We start from the raw sequence: 17,824 nt of genomic DNA on the forward strand, positions 1-17,824 counted from the left end.
AATTTTAATTTAGAAGAATTCTCATTCAATTGAATTTTATGTGATTCGAATTTTTTAAATGACAAAAAATTCTAATACATCGAATTTTTATTTTTACGAATTTTTAAGACGCCAAATTTTTATTTTGTCCGATTGGTTAATTTTAAAAACTGCACCGAAATCTTTCTGTTTCAATATATTGCTTGTACCAGTCATTTGTAATTTTTAACGCAAATAAAAATTCGGCGTCTTAAAAATTCGTACAAATAAAAATGTCGGTGAATTGATATTTATTATGTCAATTTAAAAATTCGAATTACATAAAAAACAATTCAATTGAATGAGAATTTTTTTAGAATTAAAATTCTCCTAAATTAAAATTATTTTAAATAAAAAGTCGCATGTAAAGAAAATAAATGGTAAAATAAAATTTCTAATGACAAACAAAAATTTAGTAGCTAAAAAATTTGTTATATATGTAAAAAGTCGTATAAAAAGAAAATGTATGAAATTTTAATTTGAAAATTAAAAATTCATCGAAAAAATAATTATTTCATGAAAAAAAAAATAATAATTTTAATAAAATTTCTTAACATATTTATCATTTTAATGAAAAAATAAATAATTTTAATGAAATTTCTTAAATTTTTTTTTTTATGAAAAAATAAATATTTTTAAAATTACAGTTGGTGGGACAGTTGCAGAAGGTCAGGCTTTGTCTTTGAACGAAAGAAAAGCTCTCACTGAAGAATGGGTTAAAGCGTCAAAATTGGAAAAATTGCATTTAATGGTTCAAGTTGGAGGTGCACCACTTCCTGATGTTTTAGAATTGGTTCTTATAAAATTTTTATTATTATTCAATTTTTTTTCACAATTATTAATTGTTAGTTAATAATTCAATATTAATTATTAATTATTAATGATTAATTAATAATTTAATATTAATTATTAATTAATAACATTACATATTTAAAATGACTCGATTTTGAAAATATAAAAATTTTTATTTCTAATATTTAATTTTCCTTTTATTATAAGGATTAAATATAATAGTTCTTAATTTATGTGTAATTTTCAAATAATAATTAAAAAATTTACAAAATATAATTAAAAATCGAAAAATAAATAAATATCAAAAATATATTTTAGCAGGAGTTACAAAATTAAACTAACTATATAATCACAATTCATCAATAAAATTTTGATTATAATATCGTTAATTTTCAAATGGGCTATAAATTATATTTTTTATGTTTAGATGAATAAAAATTCAATTAAATATTGATTTCTATTTCAAATTCTTTGAAATTATAAATTTGTTTTCATTAAATTATATTATTAGGCAAAACATGCTGAAAGTTTAAAAGTAGATTCATTGCTTACATTACCGGAAGTTTATTTTCGTCCTACCAATGGAAAGGAATTGGCAACTTATTTACGACTTGTATCCAATGCAGCTCCAAAAACTCCTTTATTTTATTATTACACACCAAGAAGAGCTCCTGTAAATGGTATAATATTTTTTACATAAAAAATATTTTTATTTATTTACAAAAATTAATCCCAAATAATTAAAGTGCCACATTACCCCACATCTAATAAAAATGACAATAATAACCCCCCCTATTAAAAAATTTACCTCAGGTCGTATTTTAAAAAATTTTTTGTTTTTAAACGAATTTTTATTTAAAATCTAATTTTTCAGGTCACTGAATTTTTATTTAACACAATTTTTCTTTACCTAATTGTTAAATAATAGAATTATTTTTAATAAATAATATTATTTATAAATAATATTATTTTTTAAAAACATTATTTATTAAAAATAATTCTAATTTATCCGAATTTTAATTTAATATAATTCTCATTCAATAGAATTTTTTAAGTAACTTGAATTTAAAAAAAAAAATTCTTTATTTTGAAAAAAAAATTTCCATTTTACCGAATTTTCATTTTAGTTGCAAATTTTTAATTGATTAGAATTCTATCAAAATAATAATTCGTATTAAATAGAAATTCGGACAAAAATAAAAATTCCGTGATATTGAATTTTTTTTGGTCATTTTAAAAATTCGACTGAAAAAATAAACACTTGGATAAAACGAAGAAATTTTTTTTAAATGAAAATCCTGATAAAAATTCAGTTCGGTAAAAATTCGGTTTTAAAAAGAGGTAAATAAATTCTGTCAATTAAAATAATTAGAAGAAATGAAAATTCATCGAATGGGAAATAAATAAATTAATTAAAAAATTACAATTCTGAAGAAAATTGATATTTTAAATTATTTCACCTTTCTAAAATTTGTAATTATTTTAACTTTTGTCCCGTTAATAAAAAAAAAATGTTAATTATTTTAAATTGAATTTTTCAAAAATTATTTTAGATTAATTAGTTCTTTTTCATTTTAGTTTATGAATCAAAATATTCAAATTTTGGTATTATTTATTTCAGTGAACATTGTCGAATTTATGGAAAATTATGGAAATGAAATTCCAACACTCGTTGGTTTGAAATACACATTTACCGATTTAGCGGAAGCCAATCAATTACTTGAAATTAAATGTAAAAAAATTATTGTCACTTTTGTCAATGAAGAGGTAATAAAATAAACAAAAATTTTTTTTATTCCTTCCACACATATTTTTTTTTTTTTATTATAAAAAAGTGTTTACAGTAAATTATTAAATCTCCTGATAATAATTGTGTATAAAATTAATAATTTCATTTTAAAAGTACAAAATTATAATATAAAAGAATATTATATATATTGCGTAATCTTATAATTTTCTATTTTTTAAAAAATTTATTGCATTTCTATATTTTGATTCCGGCCTCTTTTCAATAATCGTGAGACTAGTTAATAGAATTAATTGAAATTAATTGAGATTAGTACAAGTCTCAATTTTCATTTTACATTCTGTATTTTCTCAAAATAATATGATTTTTACTATGGCAAAATTATTGCGACGTCAATTTAAAAGTTTTATTTTTTTCTTTTCAATTTTATCAAAAATTTTAATTAAAGATTATTTTAAAAGTACAAAAAAAAATGCATTAACTATTAATAATTATTTCAGCAAAATTTCAAAGTGATCCTGAAAATAAAAAAAAAATAACTTTAAATTTAAAAAAATATAAATTAAAAATTAGAATTGTATATATATATATAGACAAAAATAAAATAAATTCATAAATATTCATTAAATAAATAGAAATTTTTTTTTTCTAATTTTGAAAAAATACGTGTCTAATATATATATATATTTTTTATGACACTTAATAAAATGAAAAAAGAAATTTTTCTTTCACATATATAGAAAATAAATTTGATTTTATATATAATATTTTACAGTTAACATATCTGGCATGCGCTTTAGGAGCGGAATCTTTCATGTTGCCAATGTCAAGTTTATTGACAAAACTTTGTCTATCAATTCCAGAAGCATGGAAATTTAAAGATCTTGAGAAAGCGCAAAATAATCAACAGCTTCTTACAAAAGCTTTTCATATTTTTAAAAAATACGGTATTAAAAATATAACAATTTTTTTTTCGTAATACAAAAAATATAATAATATTATTGTAAAATAATAAATAATATTATTATATAATAATATATAATATTTCTATAAAATAATATATATCTATCATTTATACCATTATTATAATATATATAATTTCCATATATAGTACATAATAATTATTTTATGGTCATTGACATAGAATTAATTAGAATTTAATTATCATATGAGCATATTTTTGAAATATTTAATTTTCACATCTCTTTTAGAATTTTTTTTTTTTTTTTTTTGTACATACCAAAAATTTGATAATTTCAAAATATTTTCTTGGAATTTTTATTTTTTGAAAAAGGTGAATTTGTTTTTAAATTCATTCTTGAGAATTATAAAAAAAATTTGTATTTTTAAATTATAAAAAAAATTATCAACACTGTGCGAGGGAAAAAATTATTTTTTTCTACTGAAAAATTAAATATTCCAAAAATATGCTCAATTTATTTCAACATTAAGGCCATGTTTTTGAAGTTTTATTCTTAAAGGCAAATGAAAAATAATTATTTCAAACAAATTATTTAAAAAGAAAATATTGTTCTTAAACTCAAGGAATTGTTAAAATAGCAAAAAATTTAATTTCTTTGAAAACTTTTTTTTTTCATTAATATAATGACAAATAATAAATTGAATTAATGATTAAATAATTAAATTAACAATAATTAAAGTAAAATGTAAAGAGTGTAAAAACCGGAAATTCGTCCAAAACCGAAAGATGTGGACTACTAATAAATAAAAATAATAATATTAAATTAAATAAATTAAATTAATTTCTAATTTTTCAATAAGTTTCTTAAAGAAAATAAATAAAAAACACAACAATTTTCGACTATTTTTGTCAAATTTGAAAAAATTTCCTTGAGTTTAATATTTTTTTTTTTTTGGCTCCACTTCTTTAAGTCTTATTGAACATGACCTTAATGTGTAAATTAAAAAAAATAAAATAAAAATAAAATCTCTTATTATAAAAAGAAAAAAAAATTTACAGGTCACGGACCCCATGGCGTAAAGCTGGCGATGAATCATTTGACACCTTTTAATTTTGGTGATTCTCGAATTCCATGGAATCGTTTCTCCTCCGAGGATGAATTAAAAATGATGAAAGAATTAAAGGCTGAGGTCCTCGATAAACTTGAATCTCTGAATTTGAAATAAATGTTTTGTAATTTTATTTATTTTTTTTTTGTTGCAATTTCACACTTTTTTGAATTTAATTTTAATTTTATAAATAAATAATTTTTTTTTCAAATCAACTTTAAAATTTAAAATTATTGCCTGTAAAAATGTTATAAATATATTTAATAAAATAAATAATTAAAATTTAGTTTTACTAAGGTAAATATTTATTTATTTGTAGTTTACGGGCAAGGCAATTTTTTTTTTTTTTTTTTTTAAATAAGTACACAAAAAAAATGTACTTTTTATGTATATGTATATAAATATTATGTAAAAAATGTTGCTATTTTAAAAATAATTTTAATAATTAAAATAAACTTACAAAAATTATGAGTTGATTAATTTTTCTTGTGTTAATTTTTTTATACTATGAGAAATGGAGGATTTTTTTTCTCCTCTAAGTTGATCGGCAATTTTTATCAAATCATTTAAATCTGTCCCAATGTTTTTCCAAGTTTTTCTCGAAATGGAATTTTTATTTGATAAATTTGACATATACTTTTCATATATTACTCTTCTTTCACCATCTAATTGCAATGGTTTTTCTATTTTACTCATATGTATTGAATCAGTCTTCATATCCTGTAAAAATTATATTTATTATATATTTTTGCTTTATTAAAATCGACAAAAAATCGATAAAAAATAAATTAATAAATAAAATTTTAAATTAGTTTTCTTTTCTTTATTTTTTTTGTAAAATTGCAAAATATTTAAATTTTTCTAAAAAAAAAATATTTTCAATAATTTTTTTTTTTATTTATTTGATAAATTTGTATAAAGTTTTTTCACACCTTTAAATATTTTTCAAATTTTCAATATTGAAAATCTAAAATTTAATTAATGGCCAAAAAAAAGCTTTAACTGTTAATTTTTCAAAATTTAATTATTTAAAACATTCATTTAAATAAAATTCTTCGACAAATAAAACATTTTCAGATAATTTTTAATTAATAACTTTATTTATTTAATAAAATTCTTTGAAAATTCAATTATAAATTTTAGTATAAATTTTTTCATTAAATCAATAAATTCAATAATTTTTTAAAATGAAAAATATAATTTTTTGCCTAAAAAATATTTCCTGTAGTTTTCAATAATCAACAAATTATACAAAAAAAAAAATCTTTTTGACAAAAAATTATAGAATTTTTCATTATAAAAATTATTTCTTTAAAAATCGTTTATCATAAACGTTGCGTACTTCAGCTTCGTAAATCAAAATTATAATAGTAATTTTAAAAAATTTAATTAGTTAAAAAAATTTCAATTAAAAATTTTCTAAAATTCAATTATTGTCTAAAATTTGTAAAAAAAAAATTTTTTCAAAAATTTATAATACTAAAAAAAAATATTAAATTTAAAAAAAAATGTTACCATTGTATTAATTTCTCTTGTTAATTTCAGGCATTTTTCTAATTTATAAGAACAATAAGCAGGATATCTTTGTCTCATGTCAGAAAGTTCATCAACTAAATCCTCACATTCATTTTCGAGATTTTCATCTAAAAAAAATAGAAACATTTTTAAAAAATTATACAATAATTTAATTTTTATTTTTGGTCAATAATAAAAAAAAAATTTATTAAATATTAATATATTTAACAAAAAATATACAGAACTTCATTAATAAAAAAATTTTAATAAATTATTATTAATGATACAAACGAAATTTTTTTTGCGTAATAGAATATTTTTTTCCCCCTTATAAAAATAAAATTTCAATTTTTTTCCAATTAAAAGTTAAAAAATAAATTTTCCAAAATTACAAAATTAACAAAAAAAAAAAAAATATATAAATAATTACTTATTTTCAAAATTAAATCATTCGTCTAAATTTTCAAAATATTCCGAACCATTTCAAGTTTATGGACAAGAATGTAAAAAAATTGGAAAAAAAACAAAAGTTTTGTGTAAATAATTAATAAAAATTCCCTTTTATGAAAATATTAACATAATTTTTTTTTTTTTTTTGAGGAATTTAATCTCAAATTTATATCTAACTTTAAAATTTTTGTTATTATAAATTTAGAAAGTAAAAGAAAATTAAAAGTTTGTTTGATATAAACATAACCTCAAAAATTTTACGCACGCAAACTTAAAATAACCAAATGACAAAATTGTCCGAAAAAATATTAATAAATACTTACCCATTTTTGACAAAAATTAAAATTCTGAATTTAAGTTCACATATATATACACTTTAAAAAAATACAAATCAATTATTATTTTGTTTATACACTCGAACTGTAAAGTCAAAAAAAAAGCATCAAAGAATGAAAAACTGACATTAATGACAATTGACCGGATGTAAATTGTCAAATTCAAACATATTTAATTTTAATTCAAGTTTTTTTTAACAAAAAAATAATAAAATGAAAAAAAGAAATAACTGGCATTTAGAAAAATTAATGTCTTCAATTTTGAAAAGAATATTTAAAAATAATTGATTAAAAATTTTATAATTTTTTCTAAATAATAATTTAATTGATGCTTTAAATTTTAATTACACTTTTGATATTGGTTGTAACAAAATGGTTGACAGTGCGTAATTTCCGTTTTCTCTAACAATTTTCCCTCAGTTGGCATCACTGACTGTTCCTTTCTTCCTGCACATGGCGTGTTTCTAGGTATGTTCAATAAAATTTCCTCCATTATTTACCTTATTTTTCTTATTATTTCTCATTTTTATATATTTATTGCTCCATGAATATCATTTTAAATAAATTTTGATTTTATTTAATTGTAAATAATTTATGTTTATTGCGTGAAAATTGTGAGTGATGCATTTTTGTTTTCCGGTTAAAGACAGAATGTAAAAACGTCACGTGTCGTAAAAAAAATTGTATAAATAAATCTATAATTCACAATTTATAAATGTGATTAATTTCTTAGTTTTTCGGTTATTATTATTTTTTTTTTTTGCTCCGTTTTTTTTTTTGAAAGTGGAATAAAAAAAAACAATTGTTTTAAAGTGTTTCGAAGAAGATTGAAAATTTTGAGGTTAGGTTCGTATGCCATTTTGGTGTTGAAAACATTTCACATTTCATTGCGCCTTTTCTGAATTTTAGTTTAGTTTTTTTTTTTTAAATGTAATATTGGTGAATTTTTATTCATTAAAAAATTTTGTTTTTGCCTGTTTTTTAATTTTATACGATTTTGAAAATTTTAAAAAAGCAACGAAAATGTTTTATTTCGAAAAAAGTGATTTTTGTTTCTAATTTTCATTGATACATTAATTTACTCTTGATAAAAGTGTTAATTTAACAAAATTTTACATGAATTTGGATGTAATCATTTTTGTTTTTATTTTTTTTTTTTATAAAAATTTCTTACGTTCGTATTTTGGAAAAATTTTATTTTGATTTGATATTGAAAAAAAAAATGTGACGCATGTTTACAGTGATTTTATTGTTTTGTTTCGATTGTTAATTGTTTTTATTATTATTATTATTATTATTGTTATTGTTATTCTTTAGAAAAATAAAATTAAAAGAACGTTTTTTTAATTTTTTTTTTCAAATTTTTGAGTTATTGAATAAACTATTGAAAAGAAATAAAAAATTAATTTCTAAATTATTTTTTCGTATCAACAGTTAAAAAAAAAGAAAAGTACGAGAAAAATATTTTTAAAATAATAATTTTGGAGCACAAGATTAAAATATTCTTTGAATGTGTAATTTTTTTCAATTTTCTTTTGAGTTCTTTTTTTTTGTTATTTTCTTTTCAATAAGATTTAAATTTTCAGTTTTTATGTGAAATTTCATTTTTTTTTTCTTTACCAAATAATTAATTGGCAAAAAATTAAATTAATTAAATAATTAAATGATGAATTTTGTTTGTTTGTCTTTGTTTTTTGAAAAGTAAAAATTTGAATATTTAACTTGGAAATTTTTTTTGATAGATTTTTTATCTACTTTAAAAGTCCCAATTATTAATTAAAAAAAAAAAAAAAATGCATTTTTTTTCACTTTCCGCATGTCATGAAAATACATTGTACACGAATAAAGATTTATCTTTGATATTCGGGTAAAGAATATAAAAACGTATTTTCGATTTACAGTGATTTTTTCATTTTTTTTTTTTTTAATTTTCAATTTTTTCAAAATATTTTATTCGCTTTCAGGTATTTTAATAATAGTTTTTAAAATATTTTAATATTAATTTACTTATTTCTTTTAGGAAATGTAATTTAACGATAGTTTATAATTTAAAAAAAAAAAAAATAGTATTTTTTTTGTTTTCAGGGATAATTTGAAAAGTATTTTGTTATATTTTTCAAATTTTAATTAAAAGATAAATAAAAAAAATTTAATTTAATGAAAATTTATTTATTAAGAGACGAAGCTGAAGTACGCAACGTTTATGATAAACGATTTTTTAAAATAAAAATTCTATAATTTTTTGCTTAAAAAATATTTTTTTTTTTAATAATTTGTTGATATTAATGAAAACTTCAAGAAATATTTTTTAGGCAAAAAATTAAAGAATTTTTCATTTTTAAAAAAAAATTTTCTTTAAAAATCGTTTATTATAAACGTTGCGTACTTCAGCTTCGTATTTAGAAGAAATAAACGGACAAAATTTAATTATTTGTAATTTTTATTTAATTAATAAATTTATGTCGATTAATTTCATTAAAATCAATTTATTAAATAAATTTTTTTTTTATTAAATAACTAACTGAAAATGCATGAAGAGATTTTTATACAAAAGGAAAAATTATGGAATTTGCAAAAGAAAAAATTTAAAAACACGTTTGTCGAATTTTGACAATTTTTTATTTTTTTTTTTGCGACAAAAATAAATAAAAACAGGTTTAATTAATTTTAATTTTTACCCATTTGAAACATTTTTATTATTGAATTGAATTTTAATGATTTTTTATTTCAAAGAAAAAAAAAAGTTAATGGAAAATTTTAAAATGAAAACAAATTATTTTTAAGAACTAATTATTTATAATTATGTTATTTATGAAAAAATTGTTAATAATTTTATAAGTGTACGGGAGGATAAAAATTTATATTTAAATTAAAAAAAAATTTTTAGTGTCGCTAACCAACGGATTTAAACAGTCGTGTTTGATTGTTTATTTATAAACAGTTTAAAACAGCGTAAAAAAATGACAAAATTTTCTTTTGTGATTTACAAAAGAGAAAAGTGTACAAAAATAAACTGAAAATCGAAGAAACTTGAGATGCGAATTGTTAAAAAAATAAAAATAAAATCAGGTAAGTTTTTATCGTGTACAATGTTTTATTTTCACATTTTAACGTATTTTATTACATGCAAAATTAAAGAATATTTTTTTTTAAGTATTTTTTTAATATGTTTCACATATATATATATTTAATTTTTTCTTTTTAATTTAAGGACGTTCTCCTATTATTTTTGGAAAAATTCAAATTTTTCTGAAATTTTTGAAGAAATCCTGTTTTTATAATAATTAATAATTTTAGAAAAAAAAATTCTGTTTTACAATTTCAAAAAAATAAATTATGTTCAGCTAAAATTTATTTTTTAAATTGTAAAACAGAATTTTTTTTTTCTAAAATTATTAATTACATAAAAATTTTCAAACTTATTTTTGTGTTTTTTGTTTCAAATTATAAGTAATCATTGTTTTTATCCAATTTTTACAAATTTTCCATTTTGATTCTCTAAAATTTTGTTTGTTGAATTATTTTTATTTTATTTGATAAATTATAAATAATTATATATAAATTTGAATTCGTAATGAAATTCAAAATTTATTCAACAAATACAATTTTTGTTTTTTTATATTTTTTTTAAACAAAATATTTTAAAAAAAAAATTTATTTCAAAAAAATTTTTGTTTTTCTTTACGAAAAAAAATTATTCTTCTACTAAAAAATTGTTTTTTTTTTTTTTTTTTTCAGAATCACGAGATATTAATTACACTTGAGACAAAAGTAAAAAAAGAAATAAAACAGAAATATGCCGCAAAACGAATACGTAGAACGTCACCGTAAACTTTACGGACGTCGTCTCGATTATGAGGAGCGTAAACGTAAACGTGAGGCACGTGCCCCTCATAAACTTGCTGAAAAAGCGCGTACATTACGCGGTATTAAGGCAAAAATTTTCAACAAAGAAAGACGCAATGAAAAAATTCAAATGAAACGCAAAATTAAAGCACACGAGGAGAAAAAGGGCAAAAAAGAAAATGAATTACCAAATAAGGGAGCAATTCCACACTATTTACTTGATCGTAACATTACAAATAATACAAAAGTCCTTTCAAATATGATAAAACAAAAACGTAAAGAAAAAGCTGGCAAATGGGATGTGCCAATACCAAAAACACGAACACAATCGGACGCTGAGGTATTTCGTGTATTGCGAAGTGGAAAAACAAAGAGAAAATCATGGAAACGAATGGTGACAAAGGTGACATATGTGGGCGAAAGTTTTACACGTAAACCACCAAAATTCGAACGTTTCATAAGACCAATGGCGTTACGTTTTAAAAAAGCACACGTAACACATCCCGAATTAAAGGCAACATTTCAATTGCCAATAATTGGCGTCAAGAGAAATCCAAATTCATCATTATTCACGACACTTGGAGTTATTACAAAGGGCACTGTCATCGAAGTGAATATTTCCGAATTGGGTCTTGTCACGCAAACGGGAAAAATTGTTTGGGGCAAATATGCCCAAGTCACTAATAATCCGGAAAATGATGGTTGCATCAATGCTGTTCTTCTCACATGATGAAAAAAAAATTATTTTTTTATTTTAATATCTCGTCGAAATCAATAAAATTTGAAAAAAAAAAATAATCCGATTGTTTCTGTTATTTTTGTGCTTTTTTTATTAAAATTATTTTTTTTTTTAACTGTTCACTGCTTTTGTTATTTTATTTACATAAATTTACCTCAATTGATTCAATTATCAATCAATTTGATTCTATCAATTGGAAATTCTGTTAAATGATTTCAAGTATAAATTCTGTAGTATGAAAAATCGATTATAAATGGAAATTCTATTAAATAATAATTCGAACAAATGAAAATTTATCAAAAATAAAAATTCTGTGAAATGAATTTTTGGTTTTGTAAAAATTTTGTAATATAGAAAATTGGTTTAATGAAAATTTTGAAAAATAATAATTGGAACAAATAAAATTTGGCTCAATGAAAATTAAATCTAATGAAATTCTATCGAATGAAAATTTTAACAATTTATTTTTCAAATTTCTTCGTCCTGAAAATACGATTTTCTTCGAATTAGAATTTCAATTATTTAACAAATTTTTAACTAAAATTTTTCTCTAAATTAATTATTTTTAATCATTTTAATGAAATTCGATTACACAATTCACAAATTCGATTAACTTTTATTTATTTTTCAATTAAAATTTTTTTATGAAATTCAACAATTATTTACAATTTAAAAAAATAATTAAATAAAATTACCAAAAATTTCAATTTATAACATTTTAAAATTTTACATCTAACACTTTTTGTTTAATAATTTTAATTATAACTCTTATGAAACTCAATTATTTTTAATGATTTTTATAATATTCTTCGAAAATTCAATTATCTGAAAACATTTTTCAATTAAAAATGATTTTCAAATTATTGTGTTTTTGTCTGCAATTTCTAATAAATTTTTTAGTGAAATCATTAAAAATATTTCAATTAAAAATCACTTGAATTCAATTATTTTCAAAATTTTCAATTTAAAACCTTTTGAAATTTAATTATTTCTAAAAATGTCAACTGTAACTCTTTCAAAATTTATAATGATTTTAAATGATTTTTATAATATTATTCAAAAATACAATTATTTGAAAGCATTTTTCAATTAAAAATTTTTCAAATTCAATTTTTGTCTGTAATTTCTAATAAATTCTTCATCAAAAGAAATCTCACAAAAATTAAAAATCACTTGAAGTTCAATTAATTTCAAAAATCTAAATTGTAAATCTTTGAAAATTTAATTACTTTTAAAAAAATGTTATCTAAAATTATATAATAATAAAATGCTTGGTCTGTCCTTCTGTCCTAACTTGAAGTTGGCCTTTTCTGATTTCATGTGTTTTTTTGGATAGTAAAAATAATTTATCAAACAATTTTTGGAAAACAATTTTTAAATTTAATTGAAACTTTAAGTATTTTGTAATTAAAATTTTAGATGATTTCACTAAAAATTTATTAGAAAATGCAGACAAAATACAATAATTTGAAAATCCTTTTTAATTGAAAAATGGTTTCAGATAGTTGAATTTTCAAAGAATATTATTAAAATAGTTAAAAATAATTGAATTTCCTTAGAATTATAATTGAAATTATTAAATTTCAAAAAAAAATTTTCGATGGAAAATTTGAGAAATAATTAAATTTTAGATGCTTTTAAATTCTAATTATTGAAAATTCAATTAATTTTGAATTCAAATTTTTGAGAATAATGAAATTTTATTTGATTTTAAATTTGGAAAATAATTGAATTTCAGTTCATTTTGAATTGAAAATTTTGGGAAATAATTGAATTTTAATTGCAATTTTGGATAATAATTTAATTGAAGTTCATTTTTGATTGAAAATTTGGATAATTAATTTTGAATAGAAATTTTAGAAAATAATTGAATTTTATTTCATTTTAAATTGAAAACATGGTAAATAATTAAATTTTAAATTGCAAATTTTGGATAATTATTGGATTTTTAATTGATTTTGAATTAAAATTTCGGGTAATAATTGAATTTTAGTTTATTTTGAATTGAAATTTAAAAAAAAAATTCAATTTTATTGTGATATTTTTTTTTTAATTATAAACAATTGTTAAATTTCATAAAAATTTTAATTGAAAAATAATTTTGATATAATTGAATTTGTGATGTATTTTATTAAAATTATTAAAAATAATTAATTTAGTGAAGAATCATTTTAGTTCAAAATTTGTTAAATAATTGAATTGAAGAAGATCTGAAGAAGATCTACATTTTATACTAAAAAAAGGTATTTTATTTACATTTTTTTTCAAATGTAAAAAAATATCGCATTTTATTAAAAAAAGTCGGAAAAAGTCGTATAATCCGAGGCCTGTAAACATATAATTTTCATTATTATCATTTAATATGTAATAATATTCTAATAAATTTAATTATTATTGATAATTTTAATCTTTAATTTCTTTATAACAAACAATTAAATACTTAATTTAGCGCGCTTTTTATTTTGCTAGTTATTTGATAAATTATTTTTAGTTCTGTAAAATTTAATTGTTGTCTGAAAATTAACTAAATTTTTTGAAATTTAATTATTTCTAAAAATTTCAACTTTAACTTTTCGAAAGTTCAATTAATTTTAATAATTTTAATATTTCTCTTTATAAAAATTCAATTATTTTAAAAAAAATTTTCAAATAAAAACTCTGAAATTGAATTGTTGTAAGAATTTTTTTTTTAGTTTGTCCTACTTAATTAAAATTTTTTAAATTTACGTCTACGATTCTGAAATATAAGAAATAAATTTTCTTGATAATATTCCTATAGAATTATTCTTATTAAGAAATTAATAAATATTATTATTAAATTTATTGTTTAAGTATTTAAAAAAAAACTACTTAAAAATAAAATTTTGAATAATGTTACGTAACAAGAAATCTGCAATTTATATACAAAAAATATCCGATTTAAACAAAAAATAAAGAATAAAATATTTTATTTTAATTTAAATTTCATAATTTTAATTCTTAATTCATATTTTGTAATTCTGTCTATAAAATCTTAATCAGAAACTCCAAAAATACCTTTATAATTTTTGAATCCGACATTCTGAATTTTACTGATGAAAAAAAAGTCCTAACTTCCGTTAAAAATTTATTTTTTAATTCATTAAAATAATTGTAATGAAAAAATTTTTTTTCTGATTTCAGTGAGTGTATTGGATAATACATCGCCATGCAGATTTTTGTAAAAACTCTTACCGGAAAGACCATCACACTTGAGGTCGAATCTTCGGATACGATCGAAAATGTGAAGGCAAAAATCCAAGATAAAGAGGGTAAGATTAAATAAAAAGTGTAATTAATTCAATTTTTTTTAAAGATTCTTTTACAGTTTTACTTATTTTAATCAAAATTTTGTTTTTTTGGAATTTTTGAAAACATTTTTTTTTTTCTTAATGATAATATTTATTGTACTAAAGGGCATGTCCCGTTAACTCAATAAATGAAATAATTTTTTTTTACGTCAATAAAATAAAAATTTTTACATTTTTAAAAATTACTGATAAATTATTTTTTAAGTTTTATAATTTTCTGTTTTTTTTTTCATTTCTATTTTTTATATTTTTTAATAAGTAAAATAAAATAATTTTTTTGTGCAAGTTGAAGAAAAAGAAAATTCAAGGAACTGTGAATAAGAAAAATTTAAAATATTAAAAAATTTGATTAAAACAGGATTGTTTTTTTTTTTAAAAAAAAGGAGGAAAAATTTCTTTAATTTCTATCTTTATTCGTTTAGGTATTCCCCCTGATCAGCAGAGATTGATTTTCGCTGGTAAACAATTGGAAGATGGACGAACATTGTCCGATTATAACATTCAAAAAGAGTCCACCCTTCACCTTGTGCTTCGTCTCCGTGGAGGAGCGAAGAAACGCAAGAAGAAGAATTACTCGACCCCAAAAAAAATCAAGCACAAGAAGAAGAAGGTCAAGCTTGCAGTTCTTAAATTCTACAAGGTATTTATCTTATTTTATTCTTTCTTTTTTTTTAACTTAAATTTTTTTTAGTATTTTCTTTCTTTTCTTTTTCTTTCTGCAAAATTAAGATTCTTTTAAATTATAATTCTGCAAAATTAATATTTATTTATTTATTTATTTATTTAATGAACCAACGGGCTTATAGCCCTATAGAGATACAGTGATAGTGTATAGTACATAGAGTATATTATTATAGTTTTAATATTGATGTGCGCAAACTCGAAACAAATGCATTCTCATTGGAATCGAAGAAGTTCAAATCGTTGAAAAAGTCATTCGCTTCACTACTTAAACGACTAAAAACAGAAAATTTACCGTAGTTAGTTCTATGAAAGGGAATTTTAAACATATTTTGAGATCTCAGTCTAAAAGATGGTACAAAAAAGTTAAATTTTGATATAATGTCCATACAGTTATTCTACAAGACAAAGTTTCGATCAAATTGAGATTCGATTAAATTAATTTTCGTCTAAATAAAAATTCTGTTAAATTGATTTTCGATCATTTGGATTTTCTAAAACATTAATATTCAAACAATTAAATATTCTAAAGAATAAGATTTTATCAAATTATAATTCTAAAAAATTTGGTTTAAAGCTTATTCATGCGTCCTGAATAAAATTGAAGAAAAAAAAAACTTGAAAATTGTGTGTTAGGGTCAACCGGGGTAAATCCGAACGCTTTTAGTAAGTTTCAACAATAACATAAGTTTTTTCTTTAAAAAAAAAAAATACTTCCGGTATTCTGGTGCATGAAGTTGTTACTTTACTTCCATAGAACAATTTTATAGGGTAGCAAAATTTTTTGATAAATTACAATCGCAGGAAACTTAGCGTTCGTATTTACCTCGATACTTTTCAACTTTCCTAAAATACCGGGGTACATACGAACGCCACTGTATTTCAGAAAAATCTTAGGGAAAATAAATTTAAAGTATTCCAATTGTTAAACTTATATAAAAACTCAAAAAAAATACGATAATAAACCTATTATGTAATAATGCATCATATATAAATACAAAAATCAAACAGGTTAAAAATTAAAATGCATTACACAATTAAAACATTCAATAACTTTATCAAATCATAACGGATTTTTGCAAAACTTGGTACAGAAAGTATTTTGGAGTGATTGAATGTAAATACAAAAATAAAAGTCAAATTTTTTAAATTCAAAATGGCGGACTTTCCTAAAACTTATTTTTAAAAATGATCAAAAATTCGTAACCCTGAAACCCCCCGAGTAACAATTTTCGAGCGAATCCAATGAATTTTTTAATTCTCGTCCGCCATTTTGAATTTTGAAAAACTGACTTCAAATTGGTAATTAGCGACCCCAAAAACCGTAGAATACCAAATTTTATTAAGATCCTGAAAAACTTTTTTCAACAAACCATTTGGCAAAAAAATTGAAACACTCCTTCGAGAGAACAGAGATTAAGTTTCTGCTTATTAATTACTAACGAGGATACGTATAGAAAGAAAAACTTTTTTCTATGTACTTTTATAATGTTAAAATAATAGTGTAATGAAATAAAAACAATTTTGTGTGGCTCTGATGTAAAAACAAATTATTGAAAATACCGTTCGGATTTACCCCGGTTTTCCAATTTTCCTGGGTAAATACGAACGGTCTGATATTATTAATAAAATTTTACAGAAGGCAAAAATGAAAAATAGTTTCTGTTCTAGTATTCATAACAAACAGTTATAAATAATAAAATAAATTTTTAGCTTCTTTTTCTTCAAATACGAGACAAAATACTAAAAGTGTGTCATCTTTGATTTTCAATCTTTTTTGCAATACTCGTTATCTTTGTTTATGCTGTTGCTAATTAAGAAACGAAAAATGGGATAATACTTAGAATCTCTTGAAGAGGATCTGAGGTAAAAATTCTCATATCGAACTTATTTTTAAAAATTTTAATTAAGCTGAAATAATTAGCGTTCGGATTTACCCCCCGTTCGGATTTACCCCGGCTGACCCTAAATAAAATGTGTGTGTTTGTTTTTAGGTGGACGAAAATGGAAAAATTCATCGTTTAAGGCGGGAATGCCCTTCGGAACAGTGCGGAGCTGGTGTATTCATGGCAGCCATGGAAGATCGCCACTACTGCGGAAAGTGCGGATACACTCTCGTCTTTAATAAACCCGAAGACAAATAAATTTATATATTATATTTGTATTTTGCAATCTTATTTGTATTGCAATAAATTCTAGGAGATACAATTATTATTCTTTTCATTTTACATATCACACTTATCTTTCATTTATAGTTTTGAAAAAAAGGAAAACTTCCATTTTTCTTGCGGCAAAAAAGAAATAATTTTTTTTCTAACAAACTATAAAAATAGGTTTCAAA

The 17,824-nt window shown here is 20.3% G+C and overlaps 4 protein-coding genes across 4 annotated transcripts in view; 3 read left to right on the forward strand and 1 right to left on the reverse strand.

Moving 5' to 3' along the window:
• LOC127286750 (N-acetylneuraminate lyase-like) overlaps positions 1-4,874 on the forward strand; it is a 29,262-nt gene extending 24,388 nt beyond the window's left edge. Inside the window, exons 4-8 of the mRNA XM_051313327.1 lie at positions 666-811; positions 1,322-1,490; positions 2,432-2,577; positions 3,333-3,504; positions 4,539-4,874. Coding sequence (XP_051169284.1) covers positions 666-811; positions 1,322-1,490; positions 2,432-2,577; positions 3,333-3,504; positions 4,539-4,705 — 800 coding nt within the window. The 3' untranslated portion in view covers positions 4,706-4,874. The remainder of the gene's footprint in view (positions 1-665; positions 812-1,321; positions 1,491-2,431; positions 2,578-3,332; positions 3,505-4,538) is intronic.
• LOC127286752 (uncharacterized) lies at positions 3,763-7,014 on the reverse strand. The gene is made up of 4 exons (XM_051313330.1): positions 6,877-7,014; positions 6,104-6,231; positions 5,049-5,308; positions 3,763-4,690 (listed from the first exon to the last, which is right to left on the reverse strand). Exons 1-3 carry the CDS (start codon positions 6,878-6,880, stop codon positions 5,054-5,056), a joined length of 387 nt encoding a protein of 128 aa, XP_051169287.1. The 5' UTR covers positions 6,881-7,014; the 3' UTR covers positions 3,763-4,690; positions 5,049-5,053.
• A 220-nt stretch (positions 7,015-7,234) lies between these two features.
• Positions 7,235-17,691, forward strand: LOC127286522 (ubiquitin-40S ribosomal protein S27a). Its single transcript, XM_051312966.1, has 4 exons — positions 7,235-7,356; positions 14,636-14,763; positions 15,225-15,442; positions 17,478-17,691. Exons 2-4 carry the CDS (start codon positions 14,661-14,663, stop codon positions 17,625-17,627), a joined length of 471 nt encoding a protein of 156 aa, XP_051168923.1. The 5' UTR covers positions 7,235-7,356; positions 14,636-14,660; the 3' UTR covers positions 17,628-17,691.
• LOC127286521 (ribosome biogenesis protein NSA2 homolog) lies at positions 7,263-11,593 on the forward strand. Its single transcript, XM_051312965.1, has 2 exons — positions 7,263-7,356; positions 10,627-11,593. The coding sequence occupies exon 2, from the start codon at positions 10,685-10,687 to the stop codon at positions 11,462-11,464; it is 780 nt and encodes a 259-aa protein (XP_051168922.1). The 5' UTR covers positions 7,263-7,356; positions 10,627-10,684; the 3' UTR covers positions 11,465-11,593.
• Positions 17,692-17,824: the final 133 nt, after the last annotated feature.

This window comes from Leptopilina boulardi, unplaced genomic scaffold, assembly GCF_019393585.1.
Source record: "Leptopilina boulardi isolate dan_hultmark-lab unplaced genomic scaffold, ZJU_Lbou_2.1 LbouV2_362, whole genome shotgun sequence".
NCBI classification, from domain to species: Eukaryota; Metazoa; Arthropoda; class Insecta; order Hymenoptera; family Figitidae; genus Leptopilina; species Leptopilina boulardi.